General features: G+C 49.2%; 1 protein-coding gene across 3 annotated transcripts in view; it reads left to right on the top strand.

The window, feature by feature from the left end:
- slc6a11b (solute carrier family 6 member 11b) overlaps positions 1–14,185 on the top strand; it is a 209,323-nt gene that overhangs the window by 157,858 nt on the left and 37,280 nt on the right. For all 3 annotated transcript variants that reach the window (XM_072472598.1, XM_072472596.1, XM_072472597.1), the window contains exon 9: positions 10,132–10,256. In XM_072472598.1, the coding sequence (XP_072328699.1) occupies positions 10,132–10,256 (125 nt within the window). The remainder of the gene's footprint in view (positions 1–10,131; positions 10,257–14,185) is intronic.

Raw genomic sequence — 14,185 nt, 5'->3', positions numbered from 1 at the left:
AGAGTAATTTGCTGAAGTGGAGTTTTGAACTTGCAAGCTACAGGCTAGATTTCAGCAATTGTTATTCTCAATGTTCTATATTAAGCCAGACAGTTTACAAAGTGCACACTGCCGCAAATCAGCATTCTTTTGTCAGTTGGAGGCACCAAAATTCTATCGCATTATTCTCCTCAACAATAAAATGGCTGATGTAAATAGTCTAATGCATCCGTCCTTTAACATTTTCACTGTGAATGACACTGTAGGCTGATGTGTTATGCAAAAGCATTTTAAAAACCATTTCATAAATTATCGAGTTGCTTTTTCAATTACACATTCTTTACATGGCTACTTTATCGAATCTTTATGCTGCTTTTATCACCCTAACATGAATAGAATAATAATTCACGCTAATTTATTTCTGATTGGTGTTCCTGGTGGCTTAATGAGCAGGTCTGCCGTCTTGGAGACACACTGACAAAGACATTTCTATGTTTGATTCCTAGCCTATAGCAGGTATGGAGGTCTCAATATCCCCGAAGCAGCCGGGGTTTAAGCTCTTGAATACTACAATGTCACCCCAGTTGGATGTCAGATGAGATAACTTGAGTGAAGATGTTCCCCATGGTTGATCTTCACTGATACTCACCATTTAGACCAGCAGAAGAGGAATGGCAGCTTGAGTGAAGCATTGTGCCATACCCCAGGCAATGAGATGTGAGAGGAAAGTTAGGAAGGAAAAGACACAGATAACAGATAAGGTTATTACTGTATACTGCCACCGACAAAGAGTTCTATCTGTACACTCAAGTGTGACGATTGGAAGACTTTAGGAATGTTGGATTGCAGCAACAGGGATGGTTTTCAACCACAACCTGAAACCTCATAGTTCAGCATATCCCTTACTCTACCATTGCCATTGTGTTGTGTGACACCACTACCATGCTAAATGGGATAGACTCAGCGAGGCCAGGCGTTCATTCGATCCAGCGGCAGCAAAGCTAAGTGGGCATTTAAGCTCTTTTAGCTAAGCGAGTCCAGGTCCCACCCATTGTGGGTGGGATCCAGATTGCGACATCACATGAGATCTCACGAGGCATAACGACTGTCCGGAATCCTGGGAGAGGCCTCACCTGGGATCTACTGGCCGCATGCCGTCCCGATTCCGCGGGACATGGCTGTTAAATTGCGCCCCTTATCTTTCTTTATCCCCAATGAAAGGCAAGACCTGTCTTCTGTGCGCAATTGATCCTATTCTGGAACTATTTCCAGAAACATGCTTTAAGGCTTTGGAAGGCCCAGTGCAGAACTTGTTGCAACTCACAGCTCTCCGTGGAACTAAAGACTATATAATCCCCATCCTCCGATTTGCCCCTCTGCTTTCTGTTGACATGCGGGCCGTGGGAGCATTGCATCAACTAATTGAATTTCCCAGGTAAGTTGTGCAGCAAATCTAGGTTCTGACCCAAGCTCTTCGAATGCCATTCCTACACCTCTCCATCTCGCTACCTCGCTTTCCTCATTTAAGGCACTCCTCAAAACCTACCTCTTTGCCCAAGCTTTTGGTCACCTGACCTAATATCTTCTTAAGTGGCTCGGCATTTTGTTTTAGAATGCTCCTGAATGCCACAGAAGTATAAGTTGTTGTTGTCCCAAACTGATGGCATCTGGTGGGAATGCAGCGCTTTTCCTCCCTTCCTGCACCGTGGAATTTTGTGCCGACAAACAAGATCCCCCTGTAGAAATAGCAGTTTCCAGCTGATACTGCAACTTATACTCTATCCACTCTGGTATGAGTGGTTCATCTCTGGAATGCTATACTACACTCAACATGAAGCACCAACCCAGATTCCCATTCTTCAATTAGTCAAAACAAATATACAATTCAGAAGAGGTCTTGTGGACTGTTTATTGAATTCTTCTTGCCAGCAACTGTACAAATGGGATGAGCATCAAACACTTGACTGGATAGCAAGTTTCAGAATATACATGTTCTGTATTTCAGAAGCACTCACCTGTGTAGAACAAAAGGTTTGAGAGCCGAATGTCTGTTGAGTGCCATTAGTGTTAATTCTATCCAGCACCATCTCAGATGTCTGTGTGTGTGTTTGAATGCTGTGCAATTACAGGTTGCAAACATCAAAGAGACAATCTTACCCAGCAAATGTCCCAGGCATTTGGAAGAATGTGAACGACTGACCACCAAATGAATGGTTATGAGAATCACAGTTTTTCATGTTCTTTGTTCTGATCTACAAAGGAATTTGGAGATGGATGTTTGGAGGTTTTACACCAAGATGGGAGTAAAATGAAAGATAGAACTTTCACTTCTGTAGCACCTTTATGACCTTAAGGAATCCGAAAGCAATTTACAGCCAATGTAAGTCCGAAGTTGTCAGATGTAAAGGCCAATCAGATATGCCAGGGTGTTTTAACAATCAACTTGTGTTGAGAGCAGGCATTATAAGCATTTTCATTGGGCGAGATTCTCCACTCCCGGGCCGGTTGGGAGAATCGCCTGGGCCGCCAAAATTCCCGGGCCGCCGGTCCGCCGCCCTCCCGCGATTCTCCCAAGCGGCGGGAATGGCCCGGTCGAGTTCCGCAGGCCGGAGAATCGCCGGAGACACCCAAAATAGCGATTCTCCGGCACCCCCGCTATTCTCAGGCCCGGATGGGCCGAGCGACCAGGCCAAAACGGCGGGTTCCCCCCGGCGCCGTCCACACCTGGTCGCTGCCGTCGTGAACAGCGCGTGAACGCTGGGGGGGGCAGCCTGCGGGGGTGGGGGGGGGGGGGATCCTGCACCGGTGGGTACCTCAAATGTGGGGTGGCCCGCGATTGGTGCCCACCGATCGTCGGGCCGTCCTCCCTGAAGGAGGACCTCCTTCCTTCCGCGGCCCTGCAAGAGCCAGTTATGCGGCGCCGGCCGCGCCATCTATGCGGCGCCGCCTTTACGCGGGCGACAAGGCCTGGCGCGTGTAGATGACGCGGCCCCGATCCTAGCCCATTGTCAGGGCCTGAATCGGTCGGGATCGGGGCCGTTTCGCCCCGTCGTGAACCTCGACGGCGTTCACGAAGGTGCGGCCACTTCGGCGCGGGAGTGGAGAATCCCGCCCATTGTTTTTGACTTTTCAAGTGATCACTTAGGTTTGCAATTATTGTTTGTAATTGTAACCGGATCCATTTCAATAAAGCAACATTGTGGTTTCAGCCTAAACCACGCTTTGGAAGTGTGTATTAAGCCTTCCATTTGCCAAAGTCCAGGATATCCTGTGGCCTATGCAATATATTTCAGTAAGACAGTAACAGGTGTTTCTTGTTTGAGCTTGGATCTTGCAACATTTCCCCAGGCATTGAGCAGATAAAGTGTCATTTGGTTTATAGGAGATGTAGCATGCACTTACAGGTGTGATGTTGAATCCATGCAGCATCTCATGTAAATACCAGAAAAGTATAACATAAGGAATGCTGATCAGAAGCAAGACACCAGGCTGTTTTTATTATTTTGTAATTTTTTCTTATTGACATTGTTTAACAAAGGACAGCATGTTGTGGCAGGCTTGTCAGAAAAAGTGTATTCTATTTATGGTCCCTTTAAGATTAGATAATTTTGAAAAACTGAGAAAGGGAAAATTAATATATTTGTCTCTGGATTCGGTGGAGCAGATTTTCTGATTGATTGTGCCCAATAAACGGATGCAGAAAATATGGGTGACTGACAATTGGCTATATTCGACCTCTGTTTGAATATACCTGCCCCTTTGTTTTTTTATATTAGGGTTTTTAAATTACAGCAGAAGCATTCACTGGTTTGGCCACTTATGAATTTAAATGAGGCTCTTATGTAATCATTTGGATATCCACACAATTTCCTGGAGTTTGTACAAAATGGTTAAAAATTATGAAATTATAGAACACTGCAATATTATCAGTGACAGAGCGAGATATTAAGTTTGGCACTGTAACCTCCTTTATTTCTACAACCCTACAAGAAATGTGCACTCCTTTAATTAATCTTAATCCCATTTTTAATTGCTTCACCATCGGTGGTCATGCTTCGGTTGCCTAGGCACCAAGCTCTGCAAAACACTCCCAATACCAATTCACCTCTCTACCTTGCTTTCCTTCTTAAAGATATGTCTTTGCCCAAACGTTTTGACTATTAAACTTCATATGAGACTGGGTGTCATACTTTGTTTTGTAATGCCTCTGTGAAGCAGCTTGGGATAGTAAAGGCACTATATAAGTTGTTGTTTTCATTGTTAGTGTAGCAGTGTGTACTATCTATAAGGTGCACTGCAGCAACTCAGCAAGCCTCCTTTGAGAGCAACTTCCAAACCCGTGAACTCTACCACCTAAAGGGACAATCATAGAATTTACGGTGCAGAAGGAGGCCATTCGGCCCATCGAGTCTGCACCGGCCCTTACAAAGAGCACCCTACTGAAGCCAACAAATCTACCCTATCCCCGTAACCCAGTAACCCCCACTTAACATTTTGCGGACACTAAGGGCAATTTAGCATGGCCAATCCACCTAACCCGCACATCTTTGGACTGTGGAAGGAAACCGGAGCACCCGGAGGAAACCCACGCAGACACGGGGAGAACGTGCAGACTTCGCACAGACAGTGACCCAAGCCGGGAATCGAACCTGGGACCCTGGAGCTGTGAAGCAACTGTGCTAACCACTATGCTACCGTGCTGCCCCCAAAAGCAGCAGATACATGGGAAACATCACCACCTACCTGCAAGTTCCCCTCCAAGCCACACGCTGCCCTGACTTGTAAATATATCTCAATTCCTTCACTGTCATGGGATCAAACTCCTGGAACTCCCTCCCTGACTGAGCTGTGAGCATGCAGGAGTTCAGGAAAGCGGCTCACCACCACCCTCTCAAGGGTAATTAGGGATGGGGAAACAAATTCTGGCCTAGCCAGCAACACGCACATCCCATGAAAGAATTTAGAAAAAACGTCCTTGCCCTGCTGTCACCTTTCTCCTCCTCCCTCTTCGAGCAGATTGTCCTGCTCTGCATGGCATCTGCTCATTCTCCAAAACATGCTTGATTCTGAGAGGAAGAATTACTCTTGCCCTCATGACTGGGAGCAGCTGCTTTGTGCGGTACCCTTGAAGTCAAGAAAACAGCCTTCAACACCTCTACCAAAGGGTTGGCACAAACATGTTGGGCCAAATGGTCTACTTCAGTGCTGCAGTATTCTGTGATTTTAAGTTAGACTTTGTTTATCAGAAGCAGCTGCTACACAGCTCCCTGGAATGCTTCTGAAACTTAAACAATGATGGAAAGTACCAAAAACCTGTAGATTTGTAGCAACGCCCAGGAGAATCAATTATCAGTGACCCTGTAAGCACTTGGTCATTCTATTAAATAGTACCGAGGTGAGGCCGGGAGGGGACCTGGATGATGCTTACCTTACATTCAGCTCTGCGAGGTTAAGAAAGAGAATCAACTGGGGTGTGGAGCTCCAAAATGGGAGCGTGATATCAAACCATTACAAGAGATTGAAGTCAAGATTTGCCTGCTCTCTACAATTCCAGTAGAACTAAGTGTGTGTGCCTTTTGACCAAGTGAGTGGCTGGTGGATTCCATGCCAGGAGTGTGCATGCACAATCCGGTGCCACTTTGGAATCCGAGGCACTTGGGAGTATCCAAGAAAACAGGTGCTCGAGGCGAATGTCACCTCCAACTTATCCCAAAGCGGACAACAAGTGCACCGCCCAGGAGCCCACAACCAAGCTATATTACCTGAGGCTTTTTAGGTGCCAAAGTTATAATTAAATTAAATTAGAGTGCAGGTATCTCATAGTGGTTTTTTTTTTTTTCAAATTAGTCTATGGGATGTGGGTGTCACTGGCTAGGTCAGCATTTATTGTCCATCCCTAGCTGTCCTCGAGAAGGTGGTGGCGAGCTGCCTACTTGAACCGCGGCAGTCTCTGAGGTGTGGATACATCCATAGTGCTGTTGAGAGAGTTCCAGGATTTTGACCCAGCGGAAGTGAGTCTGGGGAGTCAGGAAGTGAGTTGCTCGCCTTTGACCTGCTCGGGTAGCCATAGTATTTATATGTCTAATCCAGTTCAGTTTCTAGTCGATGCTAACCCCCCAAGATGTTAATTGTAGGGGATTCGGAAATGGTAATGCCATTGAATATCATGGGGCAATGGTTAGATTCTCTCTTGTAGGAGATGGTCATTACCTGGCACTTGTGTGGCACAGATGTTACTTGCCACTTGTCAGCTCAATCCTGGATATTATACAGGTCTTACTGAATTTGGATTGTTTCAGTACCTGAGGAATCGCGAATGGTGCAGTCATTAGCAAACACCTCCACCTTTGACCATATGATGGAAGGAAGGTCATTGACAAAGCAGCTGACGATAGTTGAGCCTAGTCCCTGAGGAATTCCTGCTGCAATATTTTGTAGCTGAGATGATTGACCTCCGACCACTAAAACTATCTCCCTTTGTGCCAGTGGCGAGTTTTTTCTAGATTCCCATTGACTCCAGTTTTGCTAGGGCTCCTTGATCCCATATTCGATCAAATGTTGCCTTCCTGTCAAGGGCAGTCACTCTCACCTCACTTCTGGCATTTAGCTCCTTTTTCCTTATTTGGAGTCTAGCATTGTACTCTCCGTCAGCTCTACAACTAATGGCTAGACTGGGTCTGCGGCAAGTGGTGAGGAAACCAACACGAGGGAAACACATACTTGACCTCATCCTCACCAACCTGCCTGCCTGTAATGAGGTCAGAAGCTGAATGACCCTGGCAGAACCCAAAATGAGCGTCCATGAGCAGGTTATTGCTGAGTAAGTGTCGCTTGATAGTGCTGTAGATTACCCCTTCCATCACTTTACTGAAGATCAGGAGTAAACTGGTGGGGCATTAGTTGGTTGGGTTGGACGTGTCCTGTTTCCTGTGTACAAGACATACCTGGGAAATTTTCCACAATTCCAGGTAGTTGCCAGTATTGTAGCTGTACTGGAACAAATTGGCCACGTGCGTGGCAAGTTCTGGAGAACAGGTCTTCAGTAATATCACAGGAATGTTGTCAGGGCCCATAGCCGTTGCAGTATCCAGTGCCCTCAGTTGTTTCTTGATGTCACGTGGAGTGAATGGAATTGGCTGAAAACTGAGATCTGTGACGCTGGGGACCTCCAGAGGAGGCAGAGTTGGATCATCCACTCAGCAGTTGTTGCTGGAGATTGTTGCGAATGCCTCAGCCTTGTCTTTTACTGTGCTGGGCTCCTCCATCATTGAGGATGGGAATTTAAAAATTTTATATATTTAGAGTACCCAATTATATTTTTCCCAATTAGGAGCAATTTAGCGTGGCCAATTCATCTACCCTGCACATCTTTGGGTTGTGGGGGTGAGACCCACTGAGACACGGGGGGGGGGGGGGGGGGGGGGGGGGAATGTGCAAAGCAGCTTCTTCCCCACTGTTCCAGACTCTTAAACTACCCCCTTATGGACTGATCTGATTAATACTACACTCCTATATGTTTCACCCGATGCCGGTATTTACATTGTTTACCTTGTGTTGCCCGATTATGTATTTTGTTTTCTTTTCATGTACGAAATGATCTGTTTGAGCTGCTCGCAGAAAAATACTTTTCACTGCACCTCGGTACACGTGACAATAAACAAATCCAATCCAACGTGCAAACTCCACACGGACAGTGACCCAGGGCCAGGATCGAACTGTGGTCCTCAGCGCCGTGAAGCAGTAGTGCTAGCCACCGTGCCGCCCCGAGGATGGGGATATTTGTAGAGCCTCCTTTTCCAGTGAATTGTTTAATTGTCCACCACCTTTAACGGCTGGTTGCAGCAGGACTGTAGAACTTGGATCTGGGGCGAAATTCTCCGGAAACGGCGCGATGTCCGCCGACTGGCGCCCAAAACGGCGCCCCAAAGGTGCGGAATGCTCCGCATCTTTGGGGGCCGAGCCCCAACATTGAGGGGCTAGGCCGACGCCGGAGGGATTTCCGCCCCGCCAGCTGGCGGAAACGGCCTTTGTTGCCCCGCCAGCTGGCGCGGAAATGACATCTCCGTGCGGCGCATGCGCGGGAGCGTCAGCGGCCACTGACAGTTTCCCACGCATGCGCAGCGGAGGGAGTCTCTTCCACCTCTGCCATGGTGGAGACCGTGGCGGACGCGGAAGGGAAAGAGTGCCCCCACGGCACAGGCCCGCCCGCGGATCGGTGGGCCCCGATCGCGGGCCAGGCCACCGTGGGGGCACCCCCCAGGGTCAGATCGCCCCGCGCCCCCCCCCCCCCCCCCCCCCGGACCCCGGAGCCCGCCCACGCCGCCTTGTCCCACCGATAAGGTAGGTGATTTAATTTACGCCGGCGGGACAGGCAATTTATCGGCGGGACTTCGGCCCATCCGGGCCGGAGAATCGAGCGGGGGGGCCCGCCAACCGACGCGGTGCGATTCCCTCCCCCGCCGAATATCCGGTGCCGGAGATTTCGGCAACCGGCGGAGGCGGGATTCACGCCAGCCCCCGGCGATTCTCCGACCCGGCGGGGGGTCGGAGAATGTCGGCCCTGATCCGCTGGTTACGGAATTGCTCAGCTCTGCCTATTCCTTTCTGCTTATGCTGTTTGGCACACGTATTCCTGTATTGTAGCTTCCCCAGGTTGAATCCTCATTTTTAGGTGTGCCTGGTGTTGCTCCTGGCATGCTCTCCTGCACTCTTCACTGAACCAGGTTGGATCCCCTGGCTTGGTGGTAATGGTAGAGTGGGGGGATATGCCGGGCCTTGCGATTACAGATTGTCGTCGAGTACAATTTTGCTGCTATTGATGGCCCACAGCACCTCATGGGTGCCCAGTCTTGAGTTGCTAGATCTGTTTGAAGTCTGTCCCATTTAGCACAATGGTAGTGCCACACAACACGATGGCGGGTTTCCTCAATGTGGAAACAGGACTTGGTCTCCACAAGGGCCGTGTGGTATCCACTCCGACTGATACTGTCATGGACAGAAGCATCTGCGGCAGGCAGGTTGATGGGGATGAGATCAAGTATGCTTTTCCCTCGTGTTGCCTCACCACTTGCCGCAGACCCAGTCTAGCCATTAGTTGTAGAGCTGAAGGAGAGCACAATGCTCGACATTGATCATATTGCAGTTTTATTTATTAAGTTCTGATTAAATACAATCACGTTGTACCTCTCGGGATGGCTGCTAAATGGCAGAGAACTGTCTGCCCTTGGTTGGTGTTTCTCCCCCGTGCTAGAAAATCAGCTGATGCTTAACAAACAGCCATTAGCTCTTTAAAAGTGACTGATGCTTGACATTGATGACATGCCCAGGGAACTGGAAAATTTTGAAAATGATCTTGCCTCACATTATCAAGTGAGGTGAGCTCACTTGTGCAAGCAGGCTGCAATAGTGTTTGGCTAACATTTCACATTGTTTGTATGCAGTGTTTTGGGAGCTTATCAGTGTAGAGATGATTAGAATAAATGCTTCCTGATTTTGACGTGACAGAAACAATGCTTCTTTTCTTACCAAAGAACTACCTTGAAGTGAGAGCTGGTATCCTTCTGTTTAAAGGTGCATTACATAAGAACTAGGAACAGGAGTAGGCCATCTGGCCCCTCGAGCCTGCTCCGCCATTTAATGAGATCATGGCTGATCTTTGTGGACTCAGCTCCACTCTCCGGCCCGTACACGGCATATCCCCGAATCCCTTTATTCGGCATCTATCTTTTTCTTAAAAACGTTTAAAGAAGGAGCCTCAACTGCTTCACTGGGCAAGGAATTCCAGAGATTCACAACTCTTTGGGTGAAGAAGTTCCTCCTACACTCCGTCCTAAATCTACCTCCCCTTATTTTGAGGCTGTGCCCCCTAGTTCTGCTTTTCCCGACCAGTGGAAACAACCTGCCCGCATCTATCCTATCTATTCCCTTCATAATTTTATATGTCTCAATAAGATCCCCCCACATCCTTCTAAACTCCAATGAGTACAGTCCCAGTCTACTCAACCTCTCGTCATAATCTAATCCCCACAACTCTGGGATCAATATGGTAATCACAATGAATATTACCTGAACTGTTCTATAGTTAATAGGCAAGTGTTTATTGAACACGGAAGCTGTTTTGAGCATTCAGTAAATGTTGTTGCTGTTTTGCAGGGATTGCATAATGCTATGCTGCCTGAACAGTGGCACCAGCTTTGTTGCTGGTTTTGCTATTTTCTCTGTGTTGGGATTCATGGCTTACGAACAAGGAGTGCCGATAGCAGAAGTGGCCGAATCAGGTGAGTTGCAAGCAACCAGGTAAATTGCGACTTGATCCAAGTGAATTGATCCAAACTTGACAAGCCAAATAATGTTAAAGGAAAATTTGCGACCGCGATTGATTCCTTCTCAGCATCATTTCTTAATTATCCCTTCTCTTGAAGAGTGAAAGGTAGGCGTTCGTCTTCAATGATAGTGCAACGTGGGCATTATTGAATTGGCTGCCCATTACACACTCCACACTATATTTGTTTTCATTGACTTCAGTGTAATTGATTATCAGGTTTGGCCTAAAATTGGTGATTCATGTGATGTCCCCCATTTTGCACTGCTGCTGAGATGAACTGCAGCCTCATTGTCTCTATATTTACATTTCCTTGTTTGCTCCACTCGGAGAGAAGGATAACCAAAACTATGGCGTTCCACAAAAAGACCAGTGCTATTCTGTGACTTGACGGTAAGAATTGAGTGTCTGTTGGGCAAAACTAGTCCTGCATTTGTTTCCGGTCCCGAGAGAGAATTTGTGGAATTGTGATACATACTGAGTTAGAAACGGGAGGTTAAAAACGGACACTGGGATATGAATAGACACAGAGATCCAACCGTCAGTCTCTGTGGGGAGAGGAAAGAATTAGGGCGCTATTCTCTCCCCCCCCCCCCCCCACCACGCCGGTGGGAGAATCGCCAGGGTGCCGTGCGAATCGTGCCACGCCGCCCGACCCCCACGCGCGATTCTCCCAGCCCCCGGAAACCAGCGGCGCGCGATTCGCACCGGGCCGCTCGGAGAACCGGCGAGCAGCGATTCTCAGGCCGGATGGGCCGAGTGGCCGCTACGACACGAAAGGTTCCCGCCGGCGCCGTCCACCCCTGGTCGCTGCCGGCGGGAACTCTGCGGGAACACTGGGGGGGGGGGGGCGGCCTGTGGGGTGGGGGTGGGGGGGGCTCCTTCACAGGAGTGGACTCCGATGGGGTCTGGCCCGCGATCGGGGCCCACCGATCGGCGGGCCGGCCTCCCCCCTCCGGGCCTACCTCCTTCCGCGCGCGGCCCCAGAACACCGGCTCCATGTTGGTGAGGGGCCGGCGCGCGTAAGACGTTCTCCGTGTATGTGCAGGATGGTGCGGCCCAACTGCGCATGCGCGGGTTGGCGCGGCCCCCATTTGGCGCCACATAAGGACGCTGGAGCGGCGTGAAACGCTCCAGTGCCATGCTGGCCCCCTGTGGGCCACGACGACGCGAGCACTTGGCCTCAATATCGGAGAATCGCCCCCATTGTGTTTCGGATCAATGACCGCACATCAGGGGCGAAATTTTCCGACCCTCGCCGGGTCGGAGAATCGCCGGGGGCTGGCGTGAATCCTGCCCCTGCCGGTTGCCAAAGTCTCCGGCACCGGAGATTCGGCGGGGGCAGGATTCGCGCCGCGCCGGTTGGCGGGCCCCCCCGCGCGATTCTCCGGCCCGGATGGGCCGAAGTCCTGCCGCTAAAATGCCTGTCCCGCCGGCGTAAATTAAACCACCTACCTTACCGGCGGGACAAGGTGGCGCGGGCGGGCCCCTGGGGGGCGTGGGGCGATCTGGCCTCGGGGGGTGCCCCCACGGTGGGCTGGCCCGCGACCGGGGCCCACCGATCCGCGGGCGGGCCTGTGCCGTGGGGGCACTCTTTCCCTTCCGCCTCCGCCACGGTCTCCACCATGGCGGAGGCGGAAGAGACTCCCTCCACTGCGCATGTGTGGGAATGCTGTCAGCGGCCGCTGACGCTCCCGCGCATGCGCCGCCCGGAGATGTCATTTCCGCGCCAGGTGGCGGGGCACCAAAGGCCTTTCCCGCCAGCTGGCGGGGCGGAAATTCGTCCGGCGCCGACCTAGCCCCTTAAGGTTGGGGCTCGGCCCCCAAAGATGCGGAGCATTCCGCACCTTTGGGGCGGCGCGATGCCCGTCTGATTTGCGCCGTTTTTGGCGCCAGTCGGCGGACATCGCGCCGTTTCCGGAGAATTCCCATTTCCAACATTTGCAATGTTGTGCTTTTGCTTTAGAAACTAGAGAAATATGTTGGGAAACACTCATGGATGTCCAAGCTGAAGCTATAAACTTGCCTCTTGCTGATCGGTTGATATCAAAACTTTTTCTTATACCACATCAGCAGCAAGGTTAACAGTACCCCCGATTTGGTCGAGGGCAAAGCTATGTCCACATTACCCCAACAATGTACCCTAATTTCAAACACCCACTAGTGCAGCCTTCCGTTTCACGCACAAGTTATTATTTGAGAATTTCTGAGGAAGGTTTCCTCCTTACTAATTTAAAAACAGCTTCCAATTATTGTTTTCCCTCTTTATTTTGTTCTTGCTTTCTTTAAGTTTTCTGTTATGTGTACGCTTCTTCAGAAAAAAACTGTTCCAGGTGTATTCGCTTTTTTAAAGGAAATCCCGTTTCCCTTTGGCCTTCTTAAAAATATATTTGTTTCTGATCTCTTTTTTTGGCCATCCCTTGCTTCATTCCGCAAGGCTGCTGAAAGACTGGAATGATTGAGGGTGGAGGGAATAGAACAGAGAGAGGCCGAGATTCTAGAAGGCCAGAGGAAGGAAAACAGCAGAAAGAAGCTGGGAGCTGTTCAGGACGACCAAATAAACCGGGCCTCAGTTCATTTAGTCCAGAAAATAACATGGCGCCATGCAGCTGGGGAATGGCACGTGAATGAGCAGTTTAAAGCTTTTTGTCCGCTTCATATTTACATCTTTACCAGTCACAACATGGTGCCTGGAAGTGGCAGGACCAAGAATTGCACTGTGTTTACAATGAGGATGCAAACTCGAAAAAAAAAAAAAATCAGGTCACCATGGAAACCACAGATACGGTTTTACTGCTTGCCTATTAAGAGGCGAGACAAAACTGGAAAGAAAAGAATGAAACAGCTCAATTCTCCTTGCTTTGTTTGGGAATGCCAAATAAATGATTTTCACTCTTGTTTATTATTGAAAAGGAAGTCTGCGGCATGGAATTCTGCCCAAATACATATTTGAGTAGATTGATTTAAATAAAACTGAGCATTCCAAAAGTGATGTCACAAGGGTTCATATTTGTCTCTGCCTGTAAATTTGGATAAAGGAGGTAGCACTGGATAAATAGGCAGGCTTCAGCAGAATAATGCAGCAACAACAAGTATTATTCCTGCAGCGCATTTAACATAATAAAATGCCCCAAGGCACAAAACAAGAAGCAAAATTTCTTCACCAATACATACGGAGGGCAGATGAGCAAAATCTCGGTTAGTGAGGTAGGTTCGAGGAGCCTCTTCAAAGAGGAAAGAGAGGTACCGAGGAGGAGAAGGTCTACGGAGGAGATTCCGAGCCGAGGGTCTAGGCAACTAAAGGTAAGTCCATCAATAGTGGAAAGATTATAATCATAGAATATATACAGTGCAGAAGGAGGCCTGTTGGCCACCTGACCCTCTGAAAGAGCATCCTACCTAGGCCCACTGCCCCACCCTATCCCCGTAACCCCATCTAACCTGTACATCCCTGGACTCTAAGGGGCAATTTATCATGGCCAATCCACCTAACCTGCACATCTTTGGACTGTGGGAGGAAACCGGAGCACCCGGAGGAAACCCACGCAGACACGGGGAGAAAGTGCAGACTCCAGACAGACAAGTCACCCAAAGCCAGAATTGAACCTGGGTCCCTGGTGCTGTGTGGCAGCAGTGCTAACCACTGTGCCACCAAACCGCCCCAATTATAATCTATTCCCGATTAAAATCGAGAATGCTCCAGAGACCAGAATTAGAGGAGTAGAGATATTTAGGAGGATTGCGAGGGCTGAAGGAGGGAGATTACAGAGACAGGAGCAAGGCCATAGATGTATTTTTGAACACGGATAAAAGTTTTAAAATCACGGCATTGTCTGCCTGGTAACTAATAGAACATAGAACATACAGTGCAGAAGGAGGCCATTC

This window comes from Scyliorhinus torazame, chromosome 13, assembly GCF_047496885.1.
Source record: "Scyliorhinus torazame isolate Kashiwa2021f chromosome 13, sScyTor2.1, whole genome shotgun sequence".
Classification (NCBI taxonomy): Eukaryota; Metazoa; Chordata; class Chondrichthyes; order Carcharhiniformes; family Scyliorhinidae; genus Scyliorhinus; species Scyliorhinus torazame.
Note: the sequence above shows the minus strand (reverse complement) of the source record. Positions and strands in the feature narration are given on the sequence as shown.